Below are 17,496 nucleotides of genomic sequence, written 5' to 3' on the forward strand. Positions count from 1 at the left end.
ATGGATTCATCTTTGACTTATCCAATTTTCCATGTCTGCCTTTGTATTAACCAGATTTTTAACATTTTAGGCAGATTCCACCTGGAGTCTGCTTAAGTTCCGGGTGGAATCTGCCTAATTATTTTGTATGGGTCTTCACCTATTGTAACTTTCTTTCATTAGCATTATTCCCTAACAACAAAAATGGTGGTGAGTTAGATTCTCTTCTTTGGGAATTACTAGTGTGTAAATAGTTTGGGTGGTTTATTAACCTTTTCCCCCGGTAGTTACTTTCACCATTGCAAGCAGATGACTTTTCAGCACTAGGACTATGCTGAATGAGCTGGATTTATAACACAGTACTCATAATGTTGTATGATTAGATTTATAACATAGTACTCATAATGTTGTATGATTAGATTTATAACATAGTACTCATAATGTTGTATGATTGGATTTATAACATGGTACTTGTAATGGTGTATGATTAGATTTATAATAGTATTCATAATGTTGTATGATTGGATTTATAATGTACTACTCATAATGCTGTATGGTTGGATTAATAACATAGTACTCATTATGTTGTATGATTTGATTTATAACATAGTACTCATAATGTTGTATGATTGGATTTATAACATAGTACTCATAATGTTGTATGATTGGAGTTATAATATAGTACTTGTAATGTTGACTGATTGGATTTATAACATAGTACTTGTAATGATGTACGATTGGATTTATGACATACTACTCATAATGTTGTATGATTGGATTTATGACATAGTACTCATAATGTTGTATGATTGGATTTATAACATAGTACTCATAATGTTGTATGATTGGAGTTATAATATAGTACTTGTAATGTTGACTGATTGGATTTATAACATAGTACTTGTAATGTTGTACGATTGGATTTATGACATACTACTCATAATGTTGTATGATTGGATTTATGACATACTACTCATAATGTTGTATGATTGGATTTATGACATAGTACTTGTAATGTTGTACGATTGGATTTATAACATAGTACTCATAATGTTGTATGATTGGATTTATAACAAAGTACTCATAATGTTGTATGATTGGATTTATAACATAGTACTCATAATGTTGTATGATTGGAGTTATAATATAGTACTTGTAATGTTGACTGATTGGATTTATAACATAGTACTTGTAATGTTGTATGATTGGATTTATAACATAGTACTTGTAATGTTGTACGATTGGATTTATGACATAGTACTCATAATGTTGTATGATTGGATTTATGACATAGTACTCATACTGTTGTATGATTGGATTTATAACATAGTACTCATAATGTTGTATGATTGGAGTTATAGTACTTGTAATGTTGACTGATTGGATTTATAACATAGTACTTGTAATGTTGTACGATTGGATTTATGATATACTACTCATAATGTTGTATGATTGGATTTATGACATAGTACTTGTAATGTTGTACGATTGGATTTATAACATAGTACTCATAATGTTGTATGATTGGATTTATAACATAGTACTCATAATGTTGTATGATTGGAGTTATAATATAGTACTTGTAATGTTGACTGATTGGATTTATAACATAGTACTCATAATGTTGTATGATTGGATTTATAACATAGTACTCATAATGTTGTATGATTGGAGTTATAATACAGTACTTGTAATGTTGACTGATTGGATTTATAACATAGTACTTGTAATGTTGTATGATTGGATTTATGACATACTACTCATAATGTTGTATGATTGGATTTATGACATAGTACTTGTAATGTTGTACGATTGGATTTATAACATAGTACTCATAATGTTGTATGATTGGATTTATAACATAGTACTCATAATGTTGTATGATTGGATTTATAACATAGTACTCATAATGTTGTATGATTGGAGTTATAATATAGTACTTGTAATGTTGACTGATTGGATTTATAACATAGTACTTGTAATGTTGTACGATTGGATTTATGACATACTACTCATAATGTTGTATGATTGGATTTATGACATAGTACTTGTAATGTTGTACGATTGGATTTATAACATAGTACTCATAATGTTGTATGATTGGATTTATAACATAGTACTCATAATTTGTATGATTGGATTTATAACATAGTACTCATAATGTTGTATGATTGGAGTTATAATATAGTACTTGTAATGTTGACTGATTGGATTTATAACATAGTACTTGTAATTTTGTACAATTGGATTTATGACATACTACTCATAATGTTGTATGATTGGCTTTATGACATAGTACTTGTAATGTTGTATGATTGGATTTATAACACAGTACTTGTAATGTTGTACAATTGGATTTATGACATACTACTCATAATGTTGTATGATTGGATTTATAACATAGTACTTGTAATGTTGTACGATTGGATTTATAACACAGTACTCATAAGGATGTATGATTGGATTTATAACATAATACTCATAATGTTGTACGATTGGATTTATAACATAGTACTTGTAATGTTGTATGATTGGATTTGTAACATACTAATCATAATGTTGTATGATTAGATTTATATAGTATTCATAATGTTTTATGACTGGATTTATAATGTACTACTCATAATGTTGTATGGTTGGATTAATAACATAGTACTCATTATGTTGTATGATTTGATTTATAACATAGTACTCAATGCTATATGATTGGATTTATAAATTAGTACTCATAATGTTGTATGACTGGATTTATAATACAGTACTTGTAAGGTTGTATGATTGGATTTACAACATGGTATTTGCAATGTTGTATGATTGGATTTATAACATAATACTTGTAATGTTGTATGATTGGAGTTATAATATAGTACTTGTAATGTTGACTGATTGGATTTATAACATAGTACTTGTAATGTTGATTGATTGGATTTATAACATAGTACTCATAATGTTTTATGACTGGATTTATAACATAGTACTTGTAATGTTGATTGACTGGATTTATAACATAGTACTCATAATGTTGTATGACTGGATTTATAACATAGTACTTGTAATGTTGTATGATTGGGAAATGAATCTGAAAAAGAAACATTAAGACAGTGAAACTACCTGTACAAGATTTTGAAGATGGTCGCAATGCCAGATATGTTGGAGGTCAACCAAGTGCATATTTTGATGTGTGTTTTAGAGAAAAATTTATGTTAATTTGACTATCCATTTGAAAAATCTATGTTAATTTGACTATGTTAATTTGACTATCCATTCAAGAGGAGTAACTGTAAGTTTAGAAAAATGACCACCATGGAGTAAATACTGGTAGTCCAAGAAGCACCAATTTTATTCATGACCAGCAAGATTAAGCTGTGTGTGTGCCATCTTTCGTGACTTTCAAGTAGTTTGTTGTTGTTGTTGTTGTTGTTGTTGTAGGGCTTAACGCCATTTTTCAGCACATGATAGGCTGTACATTGCGGCCAATAGTAATGGTGGAGGAAGAACCTGGGAAAACCCCGGAAAGAACCACCGACCCTCAAGAAGCTACTGGCAAGCTTTCTCACATACCCACATTGGCCGAATCTGAGACTCGAACCTACGCAGACAGAGGTGAGATGGCAGTGATCCGTAACGGAGAGCGCTTTAGACCACTCAGCCACTTGGGGCCCCTCAAGTAGTTTGTGATGAAAAACAACTGCTAATGGATGCCAGACACCAGATGGATGATGGATGTATGACCACTGCATAAGCTCTTCTGGTCTTCAATGAAAGGATGTAAAAACAGCTTGATTTTTTTACTTCACTGATTTATAATGCAATAATTGCATAATTTATGAAGTGAACAATAAATAAGATGCCTTCTTACTCTTTCTGCTTCAGTGCCAGGTCATAATTCTCTTTGTCAACCTGAACACCATCTATCATCCACTTTTCCACCTTCTGGGAATGCAGTTCCACCTGATGGAGAAAGGAGGCAATGATCCCCTTCTGCTGATTATGTGTTTCAAACAATGTTTTACATCTGTGTCTGCACAGGAATCCACGAACAACTGAAACAAGAAAAATTACATCAAACCAGCATGGAACGGAGAGTTTGCACAATTTTTTATTAAAAGGCAGACATGATGGGAGACATCATGTCTGCCTTTTAATAAAAAATTGTGCATCTCAATCCAACCATCTATCTACTTTCCTATCTAATGTATCCTATGTTTCAAACTGATCTTCTTGTCTGTATACCCTATGCATTGCTGTACACTCTCAGTCCCAAATTGATCTGCATTTCTGTATACCCTATGCATTGCTGTACACTCTCAGTCCCAAATTGATCTGCATATCTGTATACCCTATGCATTGCTGTACACTCTCAGTCCCAAACTGATCTTCCTGTCTGTATACCATATGCATTGCTGTACACTCTCAGTCACAAATTGATCTGCCTATCTGCATACCCTATGCATTGCTGTACACTCTCAGTCCCAAACTGATCTTCTTGTCTGTATACCCTATGCATTGCTGTACACTCTCAGTCCCAAATTGATCTGCATATCTGTATACCCTATGTATCGCTGTACACTCTCAGTCCCAAACTGATCTTCCTGTCTGTATACCATATGCATTGCTGTACACTCTCAGTTCCAAATTGATCTGCCTATCTGCATACCCTATGCATTTACTGTACACTCTCAGTCACAAATTGATCTGCATATCTCTATACCCTATGCATTGCTGTACACTCTCAGTCCCAAATTGATCTGCATATCTGTATACCTTATGCATCGCTGTACACTCTCAGTCCCAAACTGATCTTCCTGTCTGTATACAATATGCATTGCTGTGCACTCTCAGTCACAAACTGATCAGCCTATCTGCATACCCTATGCATTGCTGTACACTCTCAGTCACAAATTGATCTGCATATCTCTCTACCCTATGCACTGCTGTACACTCTCAGTCACAAATTGATCTGTATATCTCTATACCCTATGCATCGCTGTACACTCTCAGTCCCAAACTGATCTTCCTGTCTGTATACCATATGCATTGCTGTACACTCTCAGTCACAAATTGATCTGCCTATCTGCATACCCTATGCACTGCTGTACACTCTCAGTCACAAATTGATCTGCATATCTCTCTACCCTATGCACTGCTGTACACTCTCAGTCACAAATTGATCTGTATATCTCTATACCCTATGCATTGCTGTACACTCTCAGTCCCAAACTGATCTGCCTATCTGTATACCCTATGCATTGCTGTACACTCTCAGTCCCAAACTGATCAGCCTATCTCTATACCCTATGCATTGCTGTACACTCTTCAGTCCCAAACTGATCTGCCTATCTGCATACCCTATGCATTGCTGTACACTCTCAGTCCCAAACTGATCTTCTTGTCTGTATACCCTATGCATTGCTGTACACTCTCAGTCCCAAATTGATCTGCCTATCTGCATACCCTATGCATTTGCTGTACACTCTCAGTCACAAATTGATCTGCATATCTCTATACCCTATGCATTGCTGTACACTCTCAGTCCCAAACTGATCTGCATATCTGTATACCATATGCACTGCTGTACACTCTCAGTCCCAAACTGATCTTCCTGTCTGTATACCATGTGCATTGCTGTACACTCTCAGTCACAAATTGATCTGCCTATCTGCATACCCTATGCACTGCTGTACACTCTCAGTCACAAATTGATCTGCATATCTCTCTACCCTATGCACTGCTGTACACTCTCAGTCACAAACTGATCTGTATATCTCTATACCCTATGCATTGCTGTACACTCTCAGTCCCAAACTGATCTGCCTATCTGTATACCCTATGCATTGCTGTACACTCTCAGTCCCAAACTGATCGGCCTATCTCTATACCCTATGCATTGCTGTACACTCTCAGTCCCAAACTGATCTGCCTATCTGCATACCCTATGCATTGCTGTACACTCTCAGTCCCAAACTGATCTTCTTGTCTGTATACCCTATGCATTGCTGTACACTCTCAGTCACAAATTGATCTGCCTATCTGCATACCCTATGCATTTGCTGTACACTCTCAGTCACAAATTGATCTGCATATCTCTATACCCTATGCATTGCTGTACACTCTCAGTCCCAAACTGATCTGCATATCTGTATACCATATGCACTGCTGTACACTCTCAGTCCCAAACTGATCTTCCTGTCTGTATACCATGTGCATTGCTGTACACTCTCAGTCACAAATTGATCTGCCTATCTGCATACCCTATGCATTGCTGTACACTCTCAGTCACAAATTGATCTGCATATCTCTCTACCCTATGCATTGCTGTACACTCTCAGTCACAAATTGATCTGTATATCTCTATACCCTATGCACTGCTGTACACTCTCAGTCCCAAACTGATCTGCCTATCTGTATACCCTGTGCATTGCTGTACACTCTCAGTCCCAAATTGATCTGCATATCTGTATACCCTATGCATTGCTGTACACTCTCAGTCCCAAATTGATCTGCTTATCTGCATACCCTATGCACTGCTGTACACTTTCAGTCATAAACTGATCTGCCTATTGTGTTGTATATTTAATTTGCTTTGTTTGTTTGTTAGTTTTATTTTTATTTTATTTCATTACATGCTATTGTAATGCAATATTATATATTGGACTTGACGTTGTCCAAAACTGAGTTCATTTCTGCTTGAGCCAAATTCACTTTTTATTTTTTGTAAACAACTAATAGATAGCTAACTTATTCTCTATATATATGGGTTTAAAATCAGTATTATTATTTATAGAAGAAGTTTATTTGGGTCTAAGTTTTGGAATTTCCTGAGTGTAATCCATGCTATGGCTTTGATTTTGTAAACATCAGGATCATTCTAGAAGGTTATTTTCCATTAGGTAATGTTTTTGTTTTTTTAGAAAATGCTAATTGTTACTCGAGGTCAAGTAGATAACTATATATAGTGTAACTGAGATGATTTTATCAGTTGCTTTAAGATCTAGCACCCTGAAATTGTATATTATGTTGTGTCCAGTTGGGCTGAATTTTATTTCTTCATAATACTGAATTCAAGTGATTATTTTCTCTGGAAATACAAAAGTGCTCTGATAAAATTCTTGGATTGGGACATTCACTGGAATTTAAAGTGTATTTAAACCTGGAATTATATTTGATTCAACAAAAGACTGTTAGCACATCAACACACTAGGGGATATTGTAATGTGTCAAGGGTTAAAGGTCAAATAAAATGGAATAGATGGACAGCTCATGCCTTATTCAGTTACTAGATCTCTCCAGTGTACTGTATCTTTGGGCATAATTTTGGAATTGTAGTTCACCACAAAAGTTCTTACTTAGATGACAAAGCACAAAACAAAACAAATATAAATAGTCAACACAGTTTATTATATGACTTCCAGGCTTGTATGTGTTTTCTCACAATGCTCAAAATGGTGAAATATAATATTTGCCAATTTTCAGAACAGATGTTTGATAAAGCATGCTGAAATGACAACAATAGTTTCAGTGTTAAATTGCATGTGAAAATCAGCATGAATGTTCCATTTGTCCTAACTCACATAATCTCTAACTCAGATAATCCCAATTCCCAAACTAATCTTACACAGAAAAATAAGTTACTAGTTCTTAAAATGTGTTCATATCATGTACCGAAGTGGTAATGATTTTGTGCAGTCAATCAAGGTTCAGAACCAGACCCAGGTTTGGGTTTTAAAGTCTAATGGTGAATATGGTAGAGGCACAGTCTGGAACCAGATGTTAATAGTGTGTCGCTTGAGTTGAATGCGACACTGTGTGTCGTTTTGAAACAGTAAAGTGTGTCGTTGTGTCGGGTATATTATTTCGACATCTAAATGACACAACCACTACAAAATGGATGGAAATTTGTGATTTCAAAATGATACATGAAATTGAGTAGGAAATTCGATAATGCCAGTACTAAATTTCCAATGGATAGCAGGCAGCTATGTTGATGATGACACAGTGACAGTGTCATCAGCTAAATCCCAGCAATGGTATATCTGTATGCACTTCTATTCCCTGTCAGTTCTAAAGACAAAAAACTATGTTTGAGCTTATCTGTTATCACGCTGAGATTCCATGAGGCAAATTTTTTCAAATTTAGCTAACATGCCTTAATTTTTTTACCTGAACTCTGCCTAGTCAAACGAAGTCAGATTTAAGTTCCATCCAATCAGATAGCTGGAAATTAGAAACAAATTTAAGTACAGAATTAAGTTCTGCTGCTGAAATTAAGGTGGATTCCCATGTCTACATTTGAAACAATCACATCATTCTTCTTCCATCTGCATCATGCATTATAAACACAACAAAACAGATCTGATACATGTCCAGTAAATAAAGCATCATTGGTAGATGACAGCACCAAATACTCATCATATATTTCAAGCATCTACACAATATTTTAAAAATATCTTTGACAATTTTTTTAAATGAGTTTGAGGTTTATGCTACCTATGAACTGTACCTACCTGACTGTGCAGTGATGACCTTCTTTTCCAGATTGGTTGTCAGTTTTTCCAACTCTAAAACATGCCAATGGGAGAAAAAGAGTTTTGTTTTACCAACCTGTAAATATATTATAAAAACTATCAGTAAACAAAATACACACATAAAATGAAAATTTCCATGGCAAACAAAAGAAAAAAATGAAATATGAAAAGATTTCCATGGCAAACTAGATCAGTGTTTTCAACACATGTATGATCCCAATGCAGTCTTGCAGACCAAAAAAGTGAAGGAAAAAACCCAATTATTTTTCAAAACTTGAAATAATTGCTACAATTGATTCAGAAAAGCTAATCAAGTTAGCTAAGTATGTATACAAACATACATCTGAAAAAATACTTATCAATCCGGTCATCTAAAAGCGCATTCAAACCTACATATCAAATTAGACTTGTCAATCAGGCTACCTAAATATGTTTTCAAACATACATACCAAATTAGACTTGTCTGCATAAGGTTTATTTTTAAATTTGTGCTAATATGGTTTCCTTTAAAAGTCCAAAACATTACATAATGTGCTTTAAAAAAAAATGATGGTATGTCCTAAAAATCTAATCAGGTAATCTAAATAAAAATAAAAAATATGAATAAAAATATGCCCATTTTAATATGAATACAAATATGCCCATTTTAATATGAATACAAATATGCCCATTTTTATATGAATACAAATATGCCCATTTTAATATGAATACAAATATGACCATTTTAATATGAATACAAATATGCCCATTTTAATATGAATACAAATATGCCCATTTTTATATGAATACAAATATGCCCATTTTAATATGAATACAAAATATGCCCATTTTTATATGAATACAAATATGCCCATTTTTATATGAATACAAATATGCCCATTTTAATATGAATACAAATATGCCCATTTTTATATGAATACAAATATGCCCAATAAATAACAAAAAGAATGTAAAAAAAAATTGAAAACAAAATTCTTTCTTCAACATTTGTAAATGACAGAGGGTATATAATTTCCTGATCCTGACAGTATCTACCACAGCACTGTAGCAGAGTTGTGACAATGTATTTACAGCATCTGCACAGCAAGTCTAGCAGTGCTGACAGAATGTACTGACAACATCTGCATAGCAGTCTAGCAGTGTTGACAGAATGTACTGACATCTGCATAGCGGTCTAGTAGAATCGTGACAGAATGTACAGGGCCTCAACAACATTGGCTACCAAACTTGTGTTAGAGGCAGTTGTTTGCCTTACCCTACTAAATTTTTCTCTGACCTGAAGGACAAGCAACACTGAAAAATTCCTGGTCATCTTGAACATTTACTTTTTTCTTTTTTGGAGGGTATCTCTCCTGTTTGATTTTTCCAGACCAGTTAGGGAGGCCCTCCAGCCCTACTGTTATAATTGGTGTATGTTATAGTTTTTTTTCTTCTTTGGTATGTTTTTATTTTTTTACCTTATAGGTGTTGTATCCTATATCCGTTAATTTGTACGTTTTTTGTTCATGTTATTATTTGTGTATATATATATATATATATATATATATATACTCTTCTTCTCTTAGTTTCCTTCTTTTATCCCTTCTTCTGTTTCTGTTTCTGTCTCTGTCTAGTTCTATCCTTTGACCTTCTGTCAGGATTGATTGTACTGTTGTGGTTGTTTTTATTTCTGTTGATTTTGTTGTTGTGGCTTCCAGTATTTCACACTGTTTACCTCCTGGTTCATGTTGTTGATCCAGCTTAGCACTCATTTGTGCTTGTTTCTTCATGCTTTTCGCTTGTTTTTGTTTCTGTTTTCCTGTCTCTAGCTTCTTTTTTTCTTCTTGTTGTTGTTGTAATTGATTTTGTCCTAATTGCTGTTGCTGTTGTACACTTTGTTGTTGTTTTGGGCATTGTTTTTCTTTTTGTTGTTTCCCTATTTCTTGTTTCTGCTTTTCTTGCTGCTGTTGGGGTTGTTTATGTTCTATTTCCTGTTGTTTTTATTGTTGTTTCTCTTCTTTTTGTTGTAGTTTTGGGTTTTGTTTTTCTTCCTGATGTTGCCTTTTCCCAATTATTGTTTCTGTTGTATTTGTTCTTGTTATTTCATCTTTTGTTCCTTTGGGATCATTTTCTACCTGTGCAGTATGGGTCTGTTTCTCTTCTGGTTGCTGGTTTAGATGTTGTTTTTGTTGTTGTTGCTTCATTGCTTTGGATTGTCCAGTCTCTGCTTTTGTCTCTTGATTTGTTGGGCATTTAAAAGGTGTATGTCCTGTCTTCCCACATCTGTTACATTTTCTGTCATAGATACATCCTTTATACCATGATTTTGCTAAGAACCCATATATAAAGAATGCTCTCTTCATGTATTTCAATTGACTTTTTTCAATTTCGAGTCTTCATATCCCGTTATAGATTTTTGTTAGAGGGATCGTCAGAAATCTGGATGATATCAGTTTGATGTTGAATTTCTTTTCAAACTGCTCAACCACTTGCTCTAGTGGAATTTCAAGGGGGATGTCTGACAAGTGTAGTTCTGTTTTTTTATATACTTTTCTTTATATGGGTGTTGGATCTTTTACAATGACTTTTTCTCTTCCTATGTTGATCTCTCCAAACGGTAATATTGGTTGATTCCCTCTGGGTCTGATTTTGTATCCTTTGTATTCTATGGGGTTGATCGACTACAATTTTTGTATATATTCTGGATTTAGTACTTTCAGTGCAATCATTAGCACTGATGTTCACAGTACTTTATCTCCAGGTATATATGACATGTCCAGCTATTGTGCTCCTACTTTGTATGCACATTCTTGGAAGCTCTCTTCTTTTGTTTCAATTCTCTTAATCTTGAAGAATTTTCCTAGATTTTTCAGTTCATTTCTAGCTGCTGGCATTTTTTCTCATGGCTCACGTGCTTCACTTTCACCTTGTTGGTCTAAACTATTGTATCTGTATTTTTCTGTGAATTACTTTTATTTTTTGTTCCTCATGATTCTTCTACTTCATTTCTTGGTCTGGCATCAAGTGTAATCCTTGGTATTCTGTCTTTATAATCCTGTGGACTTTCTCGTGGTTCACTTTGTACGTGTCATTGCCGATCATAAAGAAACAATTTAATTCTCAAGAATGAGTATTAGAATCCTTGAACATTTACTGGTCCTTTAGATTTGGTCTTCATAAGCTTGACATTTCTGAGCTGACCACACAGAAAAGCTACTACAAGTTTCTGATGACATGACCAGATAATGAATGATGTCAACCAGTAGACCTGACTAGATAATGAATGATGTCAACCAGTAGGTGGGCACTAATTTGTTGACCTAACCAGATAATGAATGATGTCAACCAGTAGACCTGATCAGTAGGCAGACACTAATTTGTTGACCTAAACAGATAATGAATGATATTAACCAGCAGACCTGACCAGATAATGAATGATGTCAACCAGTAGGCAGACACTAATTAGTTGACCTGAACAGATAATGAATGATGTAAACCAGTAGACCTGACCAGATAATGAATGATGTCAACTAGAAGGCAGACACTAATTTGTTGCCCTATACAGATAATGAATGACGTCAACCAGTAGACCTGATCAGTAAGCAGACACTAATTTGTTGACCTAACCAAATAATGAATGTCAAGGAGCAGACCTGACCAGATAATGAATGATGTCAACCAGTAGAACTGATCAGTAAGTAGACACTAATTTGTTGACCTAACCAAATAATGAATGTCAATCAGTAGACCTGACCAGATAATGAATGATGTCAACCAGTAGACCTGATCAGTAAGCAGACACTAATTTGTTAAACTGAAAAACATACAGAAAAAAGCTGTGAATCTGCTGACTATATTTTGGTTACTGTCAACTCTTTTGAAAACTTCTTGAAATTGATATTGCCTTTCCACAAATCTTTGCTTTGAGTGGTATCTTGTATCGAGATTATAGCAAATTATTTGGAAAGGTGCAAAAGATATATGCCAACATTCCACCTTACCTTATAATCAGTAATCCTGTACTTCTGTAAAACTTGCTTGCACTTCTCAATATCTGTCAATGGACAAAACTGTGGCAGGGCACATAATGAAAGAACTTTGTATCTGAAATTAAAGCAGTGCATATACTCAATACAATCAGTAATAATCTTAGTTTAAAAAAGTTTCCTCAGCTACACAATATTTTCTCTTAAGCTACACAAAACATTTTCTTGCTGAAAAAATAATTATATAAGAACAAATTATTTTTGAAAATTAGAGCCAAATCTGTTCTATCCAGCCACCTCTACAAAGTGATAAATAATTGGCAATTCCATAACAGAGGTTCATCTTGTACAAAATTTTGGTTTACATATTCTTAAAAATTGGTTTGTATTTTGACATCAGTGCCAATATAGGAGATTATTATGGCAGGTTTGACTGCACACGTTATCAAGATAAAAATTAACTCAGTAAAATTAATTAACCCCTGTAACTGACCTTGAAGCTTTAAGTCAAAGTCTGACTGGGATCTTACAAACTCAGTCTGCTTTATATTCAAGTTGCAGTCTGACTGGGATCTTACAAACTCAGTCTGCTTTGTATTCAAGTTGCAGAGTTACTTTCAGAATATCAATATGATGATCTGACCTTTTCATGATACAATGAAAACTGCATTAATGGTGACCACATTGTTTGAAAATTGCTTTTATATGATACAATTAAAACTGCATTAATGGTGGCCACATTGTTTGAAAACTGCTTTCATATGATGCAAAGAAAACTGCATTAATGGTGGCCACATTGTTTGAAAATTACTTTCATATGATACAATGAAAACTGCATGGAGGATGACCACATTGTTTGAAAACTGGTTTCAAAATGAGTCTGTAACAGTAGTTCGATCTCACCCATGAAGTATGAATATAGAGCCATGAAATGTGAAGATACATCACTGGTTTGCAAGATAACTACCATTCCCACCCACCCAATGACAGAGTGGCTAAGAGGAATGGAAAAATAACAGCTCCAAGTGAAGAATACCTCTTCCATGATTTAGCTGCTGGACCAGGGTATAATTTGATTATTGAAAACGAACTACTAAAGACAACATGGATATTCTAACTCTTCTGTTGTAGAATATGACAGACTTTGCCAAGAGTAGTGGAATATGACTTACTTTGCCAAGAGTTGTGGAATATGACTGACTTTGCCAAGAGTAGTGGAATATGACTTACTTTGCCAAGAGTTGTTGAATATGACTGACTTTGCCAAGAGTAGTGGAATATGACTTACTCTGCCAAGAGTTGTGTAATATGTCTGACTTTGCCAAGAGTAGTGGAATATGACTTACTTTGCCAAGAGTTGTGTAATATGACTGACTCTGCCAAGAGTTGTTGAATATGACTGACTTTGCCAAGAGTAGTGGAATATGACTTACTTTGCCAAGAGTTGTGTAATATGTCTGACTTTGCCAAGAGTTGTGGAAAATGACTGACTTTGGCGAGAGTTGTGGAATATGTCTGACTGTGCCAACAGTTGTGGAATATGTCTGACCTTGCCATGATTTGTGGAAAATGACTTTGCCAAGAGTTGTGGAATATGTCTGCTTTGCCAAAAGTTGTGGAATATATCTGACTTTGCCAAGAGTTGTGGAATATGACTGACTTTGCCAAGAGTTGTGGAATATGACTGACTTTGCTAAAATTTGTGGAAAATATCTGACTTTGCCAAGAGTTGTGGAATATGTCTGACTTTGCCAAGAGTTGTGAAATATGACTGACTTTGCCAAGAGTTGTGGAATAAATCTGACTTTGCCAAGAGTCATGGAATAAGACTGACTTTGCCAAGAGTTATGGATTATGTCTGACTCTGCCAAGAGTTGTGGAGCATGACTGACGTTGCCAAGATTTGTGGAATATATCTGACTTTGCCAAGAGTTTTGGAATATGTCTGACTTTGCCAAGAGTTGTGGATTATACCTGATCTGCCAAGAGTTGGAGAATATATCTGACTCTGCCAAAAATTTTAGAATATGACTGACTTTGCCAAGAGTTGTGGAATATGACTGACTTTGCCAAGAGTTGTAGAATATGACTGACTTTGCCATGATTTGCTGAATATGTCTGACTTTGCCAAGAGTTGTGGATTATGTCAAGTGACCAGAAAGCAAGCTCCATGGAAATGACTTAACTTATAACATAGTCATAATTTACTTAAAGCTATTACCTTCTTGGAAACCCATGGAATGTCAGGCGCAGAGGATATCCAAATTTCCTGATCTGGACAATATCTGCAACACCAGTGTAGCGAAGTTGTGACAAAATATACTGCGAATCAAACAACATGGCCGCCTTGCTGGTGTTGGGTTTGATACAGCGAATGAAGTGTGGTTCTGCTGACTGGATCTTGCTTACCAACTCTGTCAGAGAATTCTACAAAAAACGTACAAGTCAACAAGGTTTTATCAATTTGCTATTTGAGATTAATTATCATATATTTAAAATAATATAACAAACTTGCTACCAAAATGTAGTATACATAAAATATATTGGTAAATTCATTCATTCATTTAAACATTGTAAAAATGCTAACAATATTAGCAAAAATTATGAAAGTCCACATTTAACAAAATGGCCAAAAATATAAGTTAACAAGAGTCATAGCAGTATATACTGTATAATAATAAATATGCTGTACAATCATAAATATACTGTACTGTATAAAAATTTAATCTACAATCATAAATATAATATACTGTACAATAATAAATATGCTGTACAATCATAAATATACTGTACAACCATAAATTTAATCTACAATCATAAATATAATATACTGTACAATACATATACTGTACAATCATCAATATACTGTACAATCATAAATATACTCTACAATCATTCATATAATATAATGTTTGCTGCTGGGACTAGAGAAACTTCCACAGGACCGGCGAGATGCAGTCATCATCACCTTGTCACCTTGTACAAAAACAAAGGGGAAACGTCTGACTGCTCAAACTACCATGGGTTAACTCTGTTCTCCATTGCAGGCAAAATCCTTGCTAGAGTGTTGCTGAACAGACTGGTGCCCACCATTGCAGAAGAACATGCTCCAGACAGTCACTGCAGCTTCAGAGCCAATAGGGACACAACTGACATGGTGTTCGTACTGAGACAGATCCTGGAGAAATGCCGAGAATAAAACAAAGGATTGTACATCACATTTGTGGACTGACGAAGGCATTTGACATGGTGAGCAGAACTGGACTGTGGAAAATCCTTGAAAAGCTTGACTGTACACAAAAGTTCCTTACCATGGTCATCCAGCTACATGAAGTCCAGCATGGTCAGGTTAGAAACAATAATGACCTGTCACAGACCTTACCCATTGCAAATGGTGTGAAACACGGCTGCGTTTTAGCCCCCACATTGTTCTTAATCTTCTTCAGCTTGATGCTCCAAAAAGCAACAGAAGACCTTAATAACAAAGATGGCATGTATATTTGATTTTGCACTGATGGCAACCTCTTCAACTTGAGGTAACTTCAGGCCCACACCAAGACCTTGGAAAAACTGATTAGAGAACTTCTCTTTGCAGATGACACTGCCCTTGTTGCCCACATAGAAGCCACCTTGCAGCTTGGGTCACCTACAGCTGCCACCTATGCCTCCTTGAACGATTCCATCAGTGCTGCCTCCACACCATCCTCAACATCCACTGGAGTGATTTCATCACCAACAATGAAGTCCTCCAACAAGCAGGGATCACCAGAGTTGAGTCCACGCTCATGAAGTTCCAGCTACACTGGGCAGGGCACGTCTTCAGGATGGAGGATCATTGCCTGCCAAAGATTGCACTGTATGTTGAGCTGTCCACTGGCCACCATGATAGAGGGGCACCTTGAAAGAGATATAAAGACTCCTTGAAAAAGACCCTCACCATCTGTGGCACTGATCACTGCCAATGGGCATCACAAGCCTGCTGACCACGAAAGCTGGCAACGTACAGTTTACCAGGCCACTGCCACTTTTGAGCAGAACAGACGGGCCAGATTGGAGGAAAACTGTTGGTGAAGAAAAAACTGGGAACCATCGGCAGCACCCACCACAACTCAGACATTCCCCCTGCAGCCTCATGTATTGGGCTCGTCAGCCGACAGCATGCGTGCAATAGACAAGGACATCCCTCTTCCTAAATCTTTGTAAGCAAAATCAAGCCAACAATACTGTATAATCATAAATATACTATAATATACAATCACAAATATACTATACTGTACAATCACAGATATACTGTACAATCACAGATATACTGTACAATCATAAATATACTGTACAATCATAAATATAATGTACAATAATAAATATACCGTACAATCATAAATATATTTGTGGGGATGAACTTCATAGTCTGGAAACAAATGGACATTATCAGAATGATACAATTTGTATGGTCACTGAAATACCCAGTATAACTATAATTGGAAGGGAGACAAAGTCTAACTGTTTTGGCTGGGAATCAAAACCAGCTATGTTTAGTAAGAGACCTCATATACCTACACTGCTACACTGCTGTTTTTTAAAATACCTCATATATCTACACTGCTTTGTTTAGTAAGAGGTCTCATATACCTACATAACTATATATACTAAGAGGCACTGCTATGTTTAATAACAGACATCCTATACCTACACTACTACACTGATATGTTTAGTAAAAGACCTCATACACCTGCAATGCTACACTGTAAGAGGTTTCATATATCTTCACTGCTACACTGCTATTTAGTATGAAGCCTCATATACATACACTGCTACACTGTAATGTTCAGTAAGAGGCATCATATACCTACAATGCTACACTACTATATTTAGTAAGAAGCCTCATATACATACATAGCTATGTAAACTAAGAGGTTTCATATACCTACAGTGCTATACTCATACCACACTTACCTGACATTCATCCTCACACAACACTCAGTAACTGTTGTTCCATTTGAGAATGTGTTTTGACAACTCTAAGAGGT

General features: G+C 35.2%; 1 protein-coding gene across 4 annotated transcripts in view; it reads right to left on the reverse strand.

The window, feature by feature from the left end:
- Positions 1–17,496, reverse strand: part of LOC149798736 (unconventional myosin-XVI-like) — a 480,183-nt gene that overhangs the window by 266,585 nt on the left and 196,102 nt on the right. For all 4 annotated transcript variants that reach the window (XM_089957605.1, XM_089957606.1, XM_089957604.1 and 1 more), the window contains exons 25-28: positions 14,691–14,896; positions 12,485–12,587; positions 8,484–8,580; positions 3,839–4,022 (exon numbers count right to left, since the gene is read on the reverse strand). In XM_089957605.1, coding sequence (XP_089813731.1) covers positions 3,839–4,022; positions 8,484–8,580; positions 12,485–12,587; positions 14,691–14,896 — 590 coding nt within the window. The remainder of the gene's footprint in view (positions 1–3,838; positions 4,023–8,483; positions 8,581–12,484; positions 12,588–14,690; positions 14,897–17,496) is intronic.

This window comes from Sinohyriopsis cumingii, chromosome 5 (assembly GCF_028554795.1).
Source record: "Sinohyriopsis cumingii isolate HCF-2022 chromosome 5, ASM2855479v2, whole genome shotgun sequence".
Lineage (NCBI taxonomy): Eukaryota > Metazoa > Mollusca > Bivalvia > Unionida > Unionidae > Sinohyriopsis > Sinohyriopsis cumingii.